General features: G+C 43.1%; 1 protein-coding gene across 3 annotated transcripts in view; it reads right to left on the bottom strand.

The window, feature by feature from the left end:
* LOC103398847 (PH and SEC7 domain-containing protein 1-like) overlaps positions 1–14,082 on the bottom strand; it is a 52,944-nt gene that overhangs the window by 34,979 nt on the left and 3,883 nt on the right. For 2 of the 3 annotated variants that reach the window (XR_003049080.1, XM_017030943.2), the window contains exons 2-6: positions 11,726–11,768; positions 5,686–8,142; positions 5,029–5,146; positions 4,363–4,927; positions 3,650–4,117 (exon numbers count right to left, since the gene is read on the bottom strand). Coding sequence is in view for 2 of the 3 variants with exons in the window: in XM_017030943.2 (XP_016886432.1) it covers positions 3,650–4,117; positions 4,363–4,927; positions 5,029–5,146; positions 5,686–7,899 (3,365 nt within the window). In the remaining variant the exon portion in view is untranslated. Of the gene's footprint in view, positions 1–489; positions 1,953–3,649; positions 4,118–4,362; positions 4,928–5,028; positions 5,147–5,685; positions 8,143–11,725; positions 11,769–14,082 lie in introns of those variants that run through there. The other variant, XM_017030944.2, reaches the window with a different exon arrangement.

The following is a 14,082-nucleotide window of genomic DNA, read 5'->3' as shown; positions in this document are numbered from 1 at the left end:
AGTGCACCTTTGGTGGATAAATACTCTTAGTTAAACAGGGTTGGTAGACAGCACTATAATCTTGCAGGTGGTAACATGATAGTAAAAAGTATAAAACACATATTTAGACTATAGTATACTATTTTTAATAAGCCACTAATTATTCAAGTATATGTTTAGAAGAAAACGTTCTTTCGTTTTGGCACCCCATGTGACTTTTTCATTCTTTCTTTGCTTCAACGTCACATTTAAATAAAAAGCCTTGGTTTTCTGGACACAACCAAAATATCTGGGAACTTTGGAATTTTTGCACTGAAAACACACCAATTGTAAAATTGTAACTATTTCATATTTTAATAGTGGAATCTCATAAGAAGATAACTCAATGAAAAATAACTCAAAGAAATGATGTACAGTATATAAAATTACTGAAGCATTAAGACATTTTGCAGGTCAAACATTGAACACCAGTCTTTAGAGACCACAGCGCCAGAGACAGGTTCCGCCTACCTGTGACAAGACTTCCTTAGTGACAAATACCGGTCTTCAGTGGCTGCTGATGAACTGTTACAGCAGAAAACTGAGGAAGCCCTCATTCCTGACCCCGGACCTCCACCTCGCATCAGACTGTTCCCTCGAAGGGCCCTACCTCTGCTCCTGGAGTCATACACTGACCGCATCACTGCTGAAATTCCACAGACTTGAGGCTAACGCAGAAAGACACCTGTGGTTGCTCCCTAGAGCCTCCTGCACACTCCAACATTCCTCTGCTTGGTGTGGAGTCAGTCTGGGACCTGGTTGGTCTCTTATCTCCGTTCTCTCTTCTTTCTCACTCTCCCTCTGTGTTTGCTGTCATTTGAGCCTCACAGCGAGCCTCCTCCCCCCCCAAAGTGAAAGAGCTGTTTTTCCCCCAAAGTCTGTTTGCTGTTGTTTCTGCTCCTTCTCTTTCCTCCTCCCTCCGTCCCTTTATTTTCTCCCTTTTTTTTACTCTGCAAACTCTCACTGTCCCGCATTGACCTTGGATTCAAACCACGGCATGAGACTTGGCCTGTCTTTACACACACTAATGCCCGTTTTTTGTTCTAACCATTCCTTTCATTCATTCCTCTCCAGTTACACTCAGAAAGTCCATCCACAAACTCTGCTCCACCTTGTTACCGTTGCATCCTTCAACCACACCTCCAGAGACAACAAATCCAGGAGGTGTCAGGTATAAACTCGACATCCAATGGGTGTGAGCCTGGAACTGTTTCCTCAACAACCACAGTTTTCCCGTGGGGGGAGAGCAGAGCAGTGGTCTTTTTTCAGCATATGTAGCCATGGTGGAGTCTGTTGACAGCGTACGCTTCACCACAGCCTGGAGCAGTCTTCATAATCACACAGTCCAATTTAAGCTCAGACACCTGTTAGCACTGTCTCATCAAGTGCCAGCTCAAAGCCGAGAGGTCCTGAGAGAATTCTCAGAGTCTGCCTGCACTTCAACGGTACCCCAGTCTAATTGAACTAGCACCAATCGACACTCCCCCCATCTCAGTGTGCCGGGCAGTGCTACACAATGGGCCACTGTCTGATGGTACAGAATGTTTTAAAAAGGGTGATGTGAGGAAAAAGGGACGGGGGTGGGGAACACTTGGACTGTGGAATTCCAACTTTCATCAAGTCTGGACCAACCTTCTGAAATATTTTTTCATTGCTTCTGGATTCCACAGGTTTTGGGCTGCTAATAAAAGTGAGATAAGAGCTGCACTGAGCAAATATTTACCTCCATGAGCTCTCGTCTCAGAAAGGGTTTTACCAGGAAGTTGAGTAGAAAATAAAGGAAAGCTAAAGTAATATTCTGTCAATATACATTTTGTGCAGACGGGCTTCCTTTACGTGAATTACCTGACACTGAGCCAGGATTCCTTTCCCGAATACACACATACACACACACCCTTCTGCTTATTACAAACACACCTCTGTTCCTCAAGCACACAGCGATCCATCTGAATCACGTTTACAGTGAACAAAAACATTCAGCAGCTTCACTGCTGCTCTCTACCGCCATCTCGCGGTGAACACACCTCAGCGACGCTTTACCTCTGCAGCGCCGTCACACTACTGTTACTGAAGGTGACTTTCACTTTTCTGTCTGTCTATCTATCTATCTATCTATCTATCACATTGTTACACAGATTATTACAGGGTTCTGTAATCAACATGTAATATATGGGCAACAAACCAGCACCTATATGGGTCTATGTTGGGCATATTAAGATACACGTGTTTCATGGCTTGAGATGTGACCTACACTCTGGTTACATACATACAAATAGGGTGCCTAAAATACTCTTTACCTTACTTTCTTTATAGGTGGGCCAAGTGTCCAGTTTTATTTATATTTACAATGTAAGCAAGAGTGATCCCATGGCCCAGATGTATACTGAAAGTACTTTGTTGAAGATTATGTTGACCCCTAACCCTCAAACTCTAATTCCCATCTTAGTCTTTGAAAGAAATTACATATAGATGAAAAAGATAGATGGATGTTTGAAATCAAGTGAAAATGGACATTTTTTCTCAGTTACGATAAACACTTTCACACACATGGCTCTGCAGCCATCCACAACTTTCACTCACTGCTCTGCAGAAAGACAGTGACACAGACAGAGGGATAGAGACACTCGTTTACTTGAAGGAAGAAAGGGAGGAAGGAAAGTGAACTCCTTGTCATTGTGACACAGCACACCACTGCACACAACCAAATGTGACCTCTGCTTTTAACCCATCACCAAAGTGATCAGTGGGCAGCTTTAAGGGCCTGTGGAGCAGTGAGTGGGGACAGTGCCATGCTCAGAGTTTCCTTAACCACTAAGGCACCACTTACTTGTCATGACTATTAACAGTTCCTGATAATAGTCATGAATAATGGGTGTTTTTATTATGTTGTGTATACATTTATATCAAACCACATACATACCACCCTAACACAACCACATCACCACGTCATGGGCCAGAAAACTGAGACTTTTGAATTATATAACAGTATATTAGTTAAATATCACTTTTGATGGGAAAACATGCAAATGTGACCCAGATTCTAGATGAATCATGGCCTGCTGTGATCACTGACTCATATCAAAGTGCTTCATTTGTTATTGTATTTTAGACACACAACAAAATTTGTCCAATGCATTTAACCATTACCCCAAACAGGAGCAGAGAGCGACACTTGCTGCACCAGGGATTTAAACCACAGTCCTCCACGTGACTTATATTATCCCCCGTTCCTTCCCCGTAAAATATTTTTAACACTTTTTAATTTTTAGTGAGCATGTTGGAAGCATGTTGTAAATAGAAAACCTGACCTCGTTCTTTCTCTCAGCCTCATGCATCACCAAACATTTCTCTTTACCTGACTGGTTTCTGGTTCATTCAAACTATTCTCATTACTACTGCAGCACCAAATACATGAGTTGGGGATTAGGTTTTTTTAAAATATAAAAGACTCTCAGTCTCAGTCCACCTAATGCTAATATTCTGTATATGCTATAAACAAATTATTTACATTCCAGGATTTTGATGGTTTTTACATGTGCTGTTTAAGGGTTTTATCCAGAAACCTCCAGTCGTGCAAATGTGAATTTGTGTTTTGTGAACAAACACCTGTAAACAAAAAGGATAAACTCACCTTGGTAGAGTGAAAGAGGAGTTGCTGAACCAGCTGCTTCCTAGCTGTGAACATTCCTTCCGTCTGTGAGGCGTTCCCTCTGACCCGCTGCTCAGCCGCTCACTCGAAGGGGCTCTGGTGGCATCCGAGTCCCCAGTCACAGTAAATATAGAATCAGAGAGACTGGGCCTCTCATCGTGTGCCAGCGGAGCAAAGCTGAGCTGAACGATGTGCCTGGCACTATGGCCGCCCATCCCGTGGATAGCGGGGGTTAGTGTGGGCAGGTCAAAGGTAAGGACGGTTTGGGTGCTCGAAGTCAGCAGCTCTTCACTTTCCAAGCTGTTGTAGGACGTCCCTTTGGCACGGTGAGACTCCATGATGCTTTCAAAGTGGCTGCTGAAAGTGTCCTCTGCAGCAAGGCGAGGACCAGAGACCAGGAGAGGGGATTTCAAGGCTGGGTTGTGGTTGTCAAAAAAAGTTTCCACTGGTCTGAAGAAAGAGACAAATTATAGCAACGTGGCAACAATGTAGAGTCAAGGTTTTTTTTGCATTACAAATTGAATATTTGTGAAATGCAGCATTATCTAAAAATGTAACATTAATTTTAGGTCAAAGTACTTGACACCACTTTCTTACAAAGTAGGAAATGGATGGTGAAATTAAGGTCAAAATGTGGGTCAGAGGACATGTGTGTTTACAGACATGTAAATGATGTTTGGGATGCTTATGTTCACCTCTTCAGGAGGTGTCCAAAACCTCCTCCTGTCTCCTCCTGAGCTGCATATTGCTGTTTTCTGGTGTCTCCTTGCATCCTCACACTGGCCCAGCTCACTATTTCTTCTTCTTCTTCTTCCTCCTCAACCTCCTCCTCATCAACTTCCTCTTCAGCACCCTGACCTCTCTCTCTGCTCTCTTCTGCATCTTCCCTGTCTGTCCTCCCATTTGCCAGACCGCCCAGAGGGCTGCTGCCTGCCCCTGATGTGCCTTGAACACTGCGGTTACTCCCAAATGCTGAGTCTGCATCATCCTGTTCAGCAAGTAGAACCTCGTCTATGTCTGTTTCACGGTAGCAGCGAAGTGGAACAGCATCCAGGTCTGTTTCAGAATATTTGAGTGTCCGCCGAATAATTCCAGTTTTTGGTGAGGTCCCTATAATGGCGGGAGGAGGTGTCACCAGCTCAACCTCCACATGCTGGACCTCGTGATTGGCAGAAAGTAAAGGAAGGGAGGAAGGAGGAGTTGGTGTGGGAGACTCACTGGAGTTACCACTGGGAGGAGCTGTAGAGCTCTCCAGACATGCTATAAAAGAAAAAAAAAATCAAATCTGTAACCTGAAACAAATACATGTATGTAAACATACTGACTGACAAAAAAGGAAAACATTAGGGACATGTTCTCACTTTTCTTTCCCCTGCTGCAAGCCTCCTCAGCAGGTGCCCCGAACAAAAACTCCCACTTGGCTCTTGCGATTCTCTGACAGTGCAAAGATGGCATCGCCTCTGCACAGCCACTGTCCGTCTAAAATACCCGCACAGACACACACAAAAACTTAAAATTAGAGTCTTAACCCCTGCAGAACAGCATTTAGGTTGTGCAGTCTGACAGAAAAAATATCTAGGGGTGACAACAAAATAGATGGGTTCACAGCCCTTAATGTGTAAGGGTGGAACTCAGGCTAAGAAACTGTTAGTTCAGTTAAATATGTAAGCTGGGACAAACAGCTGGCTTTGATTTCTCTGTGACTCTTGCTCTATCTTTTATCCTTAACAACAAATGTAATTTATCTAAAATGTAGGCCTAAGTTACAACGGCTGCATCTGCATGTTAATAGAAATGTGCTATAGTAGGGGAGACAAAAACCAAAAGTCTCCTATGCACCTTAAAATGTTTTACATTGACCTCTGAGGGTCAGGTTTGGACAAACCCAAAAAAAGACAGCTTACGTAAGAAACATTTTAAAAGTAGGGGTAGAGGTCTTCCAAGCACCAACGCTAAAGAATAACCATGGCCATGTAATACGTTTTCCTTTTAGATTTGGGACCTTCCACAGTACTCACCTGTATTCCTGAGGTGGCAGCCCCAGTCTCGTTGCTCTGCCGACTGGACTGGCTTGACTCTGGGGACAAACATTCCCTGTCACCCAGACTGCCCGTCACCCCACTGGAGCTCCGTGAGGACGAACCACCAATTGCTTCGTTCTGCTCTGCCTCTGGAGGCTGCTCAATCCTTTGCCCATGCGGCTGCTGCCTCAATTCGTAGCCCTCTTCATTGTTTCCATCGCCTTCTTCCTCACATCCTTCATCCTCCTCTGGAGAGTCCAAAGCCACTGGCCCCAGGAGCAAGAGCTCTCTTCTTCGCTGCTCAGCCCGTTTCTGCTGAGCAGAGGGGCTCAACGGACGCCGACGTTGGGTGGTATGATGATCAGGAGGCCTGTCATCCTTGGAAGTACATACAGACTCCGGGTTTGAATGTGTGTTGTGGCTTACATGATTTTCCCACTGTTGCCTTGATGTCCAGCTGAGTGGCGCCTCCTCAACACACTGATTTAATAAGAGCCTCCGAGCAAACTCAGTGCAGTCCCCTTTCTCAAAACAGCTTAAATCTTCTCTCCTGTCCGGACACGTGGACCAAGAGTCCCCGGTATACTGTGGTTGCTGATGACGATGGAGAGTGGGGGTATCTGGTGCTCGTAGCTCAGCTTGATGAAGCCTTGGGTCCCTTAAAGGAGAACCTATGTCAGTAGGTGGATGAGTGGGGCGAAAAACACGTGAAGGTAGAGCAGGTGAATTCTGAGCTTCAGGAAAAAACGAGTTCTTCTGCTGACCATTCCTCATGCAGAGCTCCCGTTGAGTGCTGTGATTAGCATGGTGGTTTGTTTTATGTGGGTCTGACTTGAAAATAGAGCTTCCAGGCTGGTGAGGGACGGTTTTGTCAGTTGCTGGCATGTGTTGGTCATTTAAAGGGATGTTCATCTTAAGCACTTGCTTAGACTGTTGTGCATTTGAAGGCGAAGTGTGCAAATCTCCACAGACTGAGCTGCTTGCAGGTTCATCTAGAGGATTGTGCAACAAGGACCTTCTCGACTGTGTGAGCACAGAAGAAGCTTTAGTAGCTTCCTCTGCTAGTCTACGGGCAACTTCAGGGCTTTGAGCAGGAGATGTGGATTTACTGTTGCTTAACTGGTTCAGACCCTTGACTACATTATTACTATGTTGAAGAACAACTCCCTGTGGTGAAGGGTTCTTGTTACAGGCTCTGTGAATGTACCTTTTGGTGGGTGGGCTTCTTGACACCATACGTTGCTCTGGTGACTGTTGAACACTATCAGTTTTCAAACAAGAACCTTGCTTTAAAAGCGAAGACTGTCTTGACTGAGACGATAGTGTGTCTGATGCTGGGCTTCGAGGAAAGCCACAGGTAACCTGGCTCTTGCTTGTTAAGTTATCGGTAGGTGTCACGCTGATGTTTTGACGTTGAACTGGAGATCCAGCCCAGGAGTGACAGCGAGGCTGTTGGTTGTAGTGTGAGCATGAGGCCTGCGCCAGCGCATGAGCAAGTTTAATTCTCAGTAAAGGAGAGCCAAACTCCTCCACAGCCCTTTGTGTAGCTGCCCTGCCGATAGGGTCCAAGTGAGGTTGGCAAAAACTGGGAGAAAATGTCTGCTGGTGCCTTTCTGGTGACTGGAACGTCAGTTTGGGACTTGAGCTGCACGAAGAATCTGGACTACCAAACCATACTGGGTCACTGAGCCGTTTCCGTAAGTGGGAAGGGGTAGATCTTTCTTCTCTAGACCCTCTGACATAAACAGAGCGGAGTGGGCTTTCGACTGTCTTCACGTTCGACTTCTCAACATAACTGAAAGTGACCACAGAGCGCTGTCTATTGTTGACATCCGTCTCCTTCGATTTCTGACAAATGGGAGGTGTGTGAGGAATACTAACGTTTCCAGAGGCATGAGTTGTTGGGTTAGAGTGGAGGGCAGACAATCCATCACAGGGTGAAGTCTTTTTGCCGACTCTTGATGAGCTCCTGGCTTGATGGTTTTTAGTTTGGCTGTGTGTGCAGTCTTGAACCAGATGATGACCGGGAGGGGACTTGGTGACCGCTTGGCAGGACGTCTGGGTTGCTAACTGAGACAGAATCTTTGCTGGACTTTCCTTAACTGACTCAATATCTTTTCCATTATCCTCAAACACTTCCTTTCCACCAGTCTGATCTGAGGCAGACCTCACTTCAACATACAGATGAAGGACTTTTCCAGACTGGGACATGACCTCGTCTGGACATGTAATGAGGGCAGAGAAGTAGAAATGGAGCAGAGGCTGAGTCAACAGAGGGAAGTGACCTCTTCTACTTTTTATTCCTTTGGTTGCTTTTTGTTTTTTTTGCTGGTAGTGCACATCAGTGTATTGACTTCCATCCAAAGAGCTTTAAAAAACAGAGAAACCCAAGTTCAGCAGCCAGAGGACAAACCTGCCCACGGGACACGTTTTGCAGCTCCCTATTCTTCATACCTGTACATAAAAGAAAAAAACAATTTTTCTCTTTTACAACTTTTCAACTTTCAGACGATAACAAGTCATACATATGTCTGTGCAGCCTTTCTGATGCATCCTGTTAGCTGTGCCAACCAGGAGCACTTAATACATTACAAACTTACAGCACGTTACAGTAATACATCACCTTCTGGCATTGTAACAACACATTTTAAGCCAATGTATCATTATTGCACTTTAGGTTGTATAACAACTTCATTACGTGTGAATGATTGAAGTGTGAAATGTAATGACAAGTGCGACCTAATACCTAAATTGAAAAATTGAAACTGTTGCACTGAAATCTTCAGCTATTTTCTAAACTTAATAAATCAAGTAGGCCACACAGTCAAAGAGTGGTTAGTGCACCTGCCTTCTAGCAGGACTGTCTCAGACCAATCCCCAGTGGGAATGGATGCACTCTAAATGACAAGTTTGGGCTGGATGCATTAATTCATGAATTACAGTAAGTGTTGATACTGAACAGAAGTTTCACTACAATTAATGCCATAGAAAGTAGAATTTTATTTGGATGAACTCTATATAGTAATAGTCAATTTAAGCCTGTGTTCGGATTATTGGGACAGGAAATACACACCAGCGCCAATTTCTTGCCGTCCATTATCAGCCTCCTTTGAGAATAGGATTCGTCAAATCATAAGTGCAACAAAAGCTATTCCTTTTTACCTTTCTCTAATAATTAGCTACTTTTCCTGGCATCGTTCTCATGCATCTCTCTGTGGTTTTCACACCTCAAAGCTAATGTTCCCACAGCAACACCATTCACAAAGAAGGCCTTTGTTTGTCTGACGGCAGCTCCCTGTGTCCCCCCTGTCTACAGAGGTGAGAGAAAGACAACCTGGCTCCGTGGCTGCATCATAAATATGATGCCGTCACCAGAATGATGGAAAGAAAACTGACACTATTTACATGTGTATAAGGAGATACTAAGGAGTAATTATCAATATTTAAGTAATTATTTAGATTCTGGGGACCAATTTGACACCAATTTGTCCCTCCCACAAATTACTTCAATCACAATTTCTTACACACAAAAACAAATTAGGAACAAATATGGCGTTAGCAATTTAGGGTGTAATGATGTTAAATGGAGACGCTGGCAAATTCTGTGGTTTTGGCCTTTTTCTCTTGACTTTAAACATTAATTAGTTTTTGACAGTTGTCCAACTTGGCAGCACTGCTGTGCTACGACTTACAGTGAAATCAGACTATGAACACTCCCTCACTGTGCTGTTCCTGATTTACGGTGTAAAAACCTCAATTACATTAATTACAAACTGCTTATTTTTCTCTACTGGATTAAATGAATCACAATCTGGTACTTTCACTGCCTTTTGGAGCTAAAATGTAACGGAAAACTCATGCCAGACGTTTGTCTCCCCTTTTCTAAAAGTTTTTGAGTTAATTTTTTAACCCTTTATATTTAGTTGGGTTAAAAAAAATTGACGATGATGGAATAAGTGCAACCGACGGTTGACGCACAGAGCAGACGCCACAGCGCCTCTATACCTTGTACAAACACAATCTCAGTACAGATGACTCATCCTGTTGTTGTTCTTTTAGGTCACACTGCCAACAGGAGAAAACACACGCAGGTAGGCAAAGACCCACTGCAGTGTACACACATACTGTATCAACAGACTCCAGCGGGTGCTGGGCTTTTATGAGGCAAATCGCAGAGGTAATTAAACCCTAGTCAACATGTGCAGCCGTGGGATATGACTGGATGTGAGTGGTCCAATTGTGCATGTGTATGCGTGTGTGTGTGTTTGAGGGTGGTCATGCTAATATTAGCTCTCAGCTTGCTTGTTCCTGGCACAGTGCGGCACCATCAGCTACGATTTCAGTGACATGACAGATTGTGCAGTTTAAGTAGTAACTCATTGAAGCTTGGGGACATTAATAGGGCTCAGAGAGTTCACTTAGCCAACGGCTATGGGGGGTATTTAAGGCCATTTACTGTGAAAGATGAGCCATCCAAAGTCTGATCATCCACTCAGGGCATTAGCTTACATATCACTGTGTCTGCCATCTCCTGAGACTTTGGCTCAAACCCTAAATGCAGTCTTAACACTCAGTGAACTTCTGTTTTTTCTGGACAGAATCATAAATAACCCACCTGAAAGAGACATAACTTCATCATTTTTACCATTTTCATTCCCACTTAAGGCCTACTTTTCCTAGAATTAGACAACAAAAGGCAGATATAATTTGCTTCAAAATCATTTTTTTTACCACCAAAAGCAAAGCCATTAGTTACAAGGCTTTTGTACTGTATGGATACAGTTACAGTTTGTATTTCTTTTCCAACCACGCCACCCTTTGAATTTATTTGGTAAATTTATTAGCTTTAATTAGCTTGTATTAGGTTAAAATGCTAGTCTTATTTCAGCAACCTGCATGGTAGGATGAAATACGCTCCGAGACATGATCCTGATAGCCATGGGCCACATCTGTACTGATAGACAGATGAACTGCATAAGACATGACATCAGCTTTTTTCTCGAATCTGGGTGAAACTAGATCAGATCTTCTGTAGTCAGAAGAGACATGTCGAGTGTACATGTTGATATCTAGTAGTATATATGCTTAGAGAGAGCTGCTCACATGGAGTTAGATTGTACAAGATAGATGCTAACACCAGGTCGGAACTAGATACCCTAAAAATAGGACTATTTGTCTATGATTAAAGGCTGCGTTGCTCAGAAACCTTTCTTCTGATGCTGCCTACAGAGACACGCTGAGACAAAGGACGTGAATAGTCTGATTCATGCAGAGGAAAAAAGTCCAGTGAGTGAAAAAGTGAGAAAGAAGTATAGGTGAATTGATGGGGAGAAAATGGGATAATATTAATCGCTAGCACTCAGACCAAGGTCTTGCTATCTTTTCAAGTGCCCTGCCCTGTTTAAGCAGCTGAACAAGGAACAACAACAGAAACCCCTGAGTTTACAATCTATAACAAGACCGGCAGTGTCCTCGTTTTAAAGAACTCTGAAAACTGTAGTAGTATCAGCAGATGTATCACCGCAAAAACACTGAGACATTAGAAATAAAGAGCGGCATAGAAACTGAATTCTCTCCGCAGACGTTACTCAGCCATTGTGTCTGGTGGAAGGGTCATGTTTCCTTGAACAGATCACCAGACAAGAATTTACAGACCAACCAAACAGAGTAATTGTACTAGGGGACATTATATCATCATCTATCCTTTTATGTTATGTTATATTGTTGTATCGTTTCATATTCTTATCATAAGAAATAATACTTTTTACAAATGTCACATTAAAATATTTCCATATACATGAAATCAGTTCTCTTAATGTGCTTAAAATGTATGATTTACTAAAACAAAAGGTAAGACATTACTTTTTGTAAGAAAGAACAGCTACACGTCTAAGCAGGAGTTGATTTAACTGGTGCAGGTTGCAGACTTTCATTAACGTAGTAATGCGATTTGACCAACTTTTTACAAGGTTACTACAGAATAGTTCAGGTAGTAAACAGTTAAATGTAGTCTAGTGATAAACATTGTCCTACTCACTTTTTAGGTCATTCAATGAAACATCCAATCAAAAGACTTGTTCCTGTTAAAGATAAACAGTAAGTACAGTTATACGGTCACATCATATAGATTTTACCAAACTTTTTAGCAAACTTATGACATGATTTTCCCACAGATCTGTTTACTATTTGTACAGCACTTTGGTCAATGTAGGGATAAAACATTACTTACTCATCTATTATTGCATGACAGAAATATTTGGTGTATTTGGCGTAACCCCCCTCCCCCGCGACTCAATGACTGCATAATTTTAACAGGATTCAATAACAAGAAGCAGAGTAACAGGATCAATGACATTTAACGGTTGCAACTTTGACAGCGGTGACACAACATGCAGTGACATGCTCAGGCAGACTAATTATGTGAAGAAAGGCAGTACTTGATTTCACACACCCTCACACAAGTCTTCACTCTCACATATCACATTCGCAAAATGTAAATGTCCATTTCCCTAATTAGTCACATGTCCCTTAAGTCTGTGAACATAGATATCTGCATGATCTAAAAAGATACTGAGTCAAGCTGTCAGCTGCTTCTAGGTTTGATTATATTGAATCACATGGTGCTGTCAGCAGAAACCAGTATCACTAACTAATTAATTTGCACTACAAAGAGACAGAAACACAATTTTTTCCAATCTTCTCCTCCTCGTTCCCTTCCTGCCCTCCTCCCAACTCACTCTCCCTCTCACCTCTCCTCCTCAAACACCGCCGCTTCATCCAAACAGGATTTACACCTCCCACGTGGCTTATCTCCTGTCATCCTCTCTGAATATCCTTCGTCCATCCCTCTCCTTTTCACCACCTTCCTTCCTTCTTTACTTCTTTCCTTCCCTCCACTGGCTCCGTCAGAACAGACCTGTTCGAACATCCTGGCCCAGCACAGCCGGCCCTCCCTTCCCGGCAGCAATGCTCACACTCAGCCAATTATCATGCTCCCATCACCTCCTCCTGCACTCCTCCCCCTGCCGCTTCCCCTCCTTCCCTTTCTCCCACCTCTCTGCTTTTCCCATACATGCTGAGTCAGTGTGGAGTAGTTAGCATGGGTATGGGAGGGTGCTGCATGGAGGGAACATTCAAGACACCATTATCTTAAGTGTTTAATGGCACCAGGGAGCAGTATATGGAATAAGATGCACTTCAAAATAAAAGCAGCAGATGTTAACTAATGAAACTTGACATGTGGTCGAAGCTGCAGGACCCACCGCCTGAGACGTGTGTGAACCCCTCCTCCCTGACAATGCAGGTGTAAACAGATGAACCAAAAGATGGCAAAATGAAAACGTCCATCTGGTCATGGCATTAAAAACTCATGCAAAATGTCCATCCACTCATCCTTGGCCACTTGTACTATAAAGGGCCACAAAGGGAGGAGGAGACAGACTTAACTGACATATGGTGAAAGGCAGTTTGCTCCATGGACCAATCTATAATCCAATAGAGAGAACCTGTACAGTACAGAGACAGATCTGTGTGAATCTGCGGATTAGTAAGAAGCTGCAGGGAATCCCTAAATATCCAAAAAAAAAAAAAAACCACACAGGGAGAACTCAAACAACAAGTGACACAGCCCTGCTGTCAAAGTCTGTTTAGATTAAATGGGATCTGAAATCTGTGACCTTCCTGCTGTAAGGCAACACATCACTAAACCCTGTGGCCGTCTCAAACATGCACCATATATACAAACGGACAAACGCTGAGCCCCTAAAGCTCCCCACTTTAAGTAAAGTATGAAGACAGGAAAACCAGCAGCTAGTTTAGTAATTAGATCATTACTTTTACCATGTTTTCTCCATTGTTGCTCAGCAAAGCTCTAGATTCAACAGTTTGGTCTGAAGCCCTCTGTGTGTCTCAAGTGCTGGAGGAGAAACAGGTGAAAATGACAGGCAGCTATCACTTCCTGTCCATCATTACACACACTGCACCAAGCTCCTTCAAACCAGCTTATTGCTGTGTCAGCACTTGTGAGGCAGCTGCAGATGAAAGGCCTTCAGCAACCTGGGTGAAAAAAAAGATAAACAACTCCTTCTCATCTTGGCCATGGTTCAGAGAAACAATGTTAAAGAAAATCAAACTGTAAAAAAAAAAGTGAATTGCCTCCATCAGCTGATGGCCACGGAGGTGAACTTGAGAGTCCTACAGGGGTTATCGATACCATGCAATAGTCAAAGGAGTTTAAAAATAGACTCTTTTTTTCTTTTTAGGTCACTCTATCTGTCCTGCAATAACAGCTACTCATTATTAGGATACATAACATTTGATTTTAATTATTAGGAAGATTTAAGTTATTTTTTTGATTGAAAAAAGTTTCCCTTCTATTCAGCCAAAATGTGGAAG

This window comes from Cynoglossus semilaevis, unplaced genomic scaffold (assembly GCF_000523025.1).
Source record: "Cynoglossus semilaevis isolate Cse_v1.0 unplaced genomic scaffold, Cse_v1.0 scaffold1563, whole genome shotgun sequence".
Lineage (NCBI taxonomy): Eukaryota > Metazoa > Chordata > Actinopteri > Pleuronectiformes > Cynoglossidae > Cynoglossus > Cynoglossus semilaevis.
This window is presented reverse-complemented; position numbering and strand designations above follow the sequence as displayed.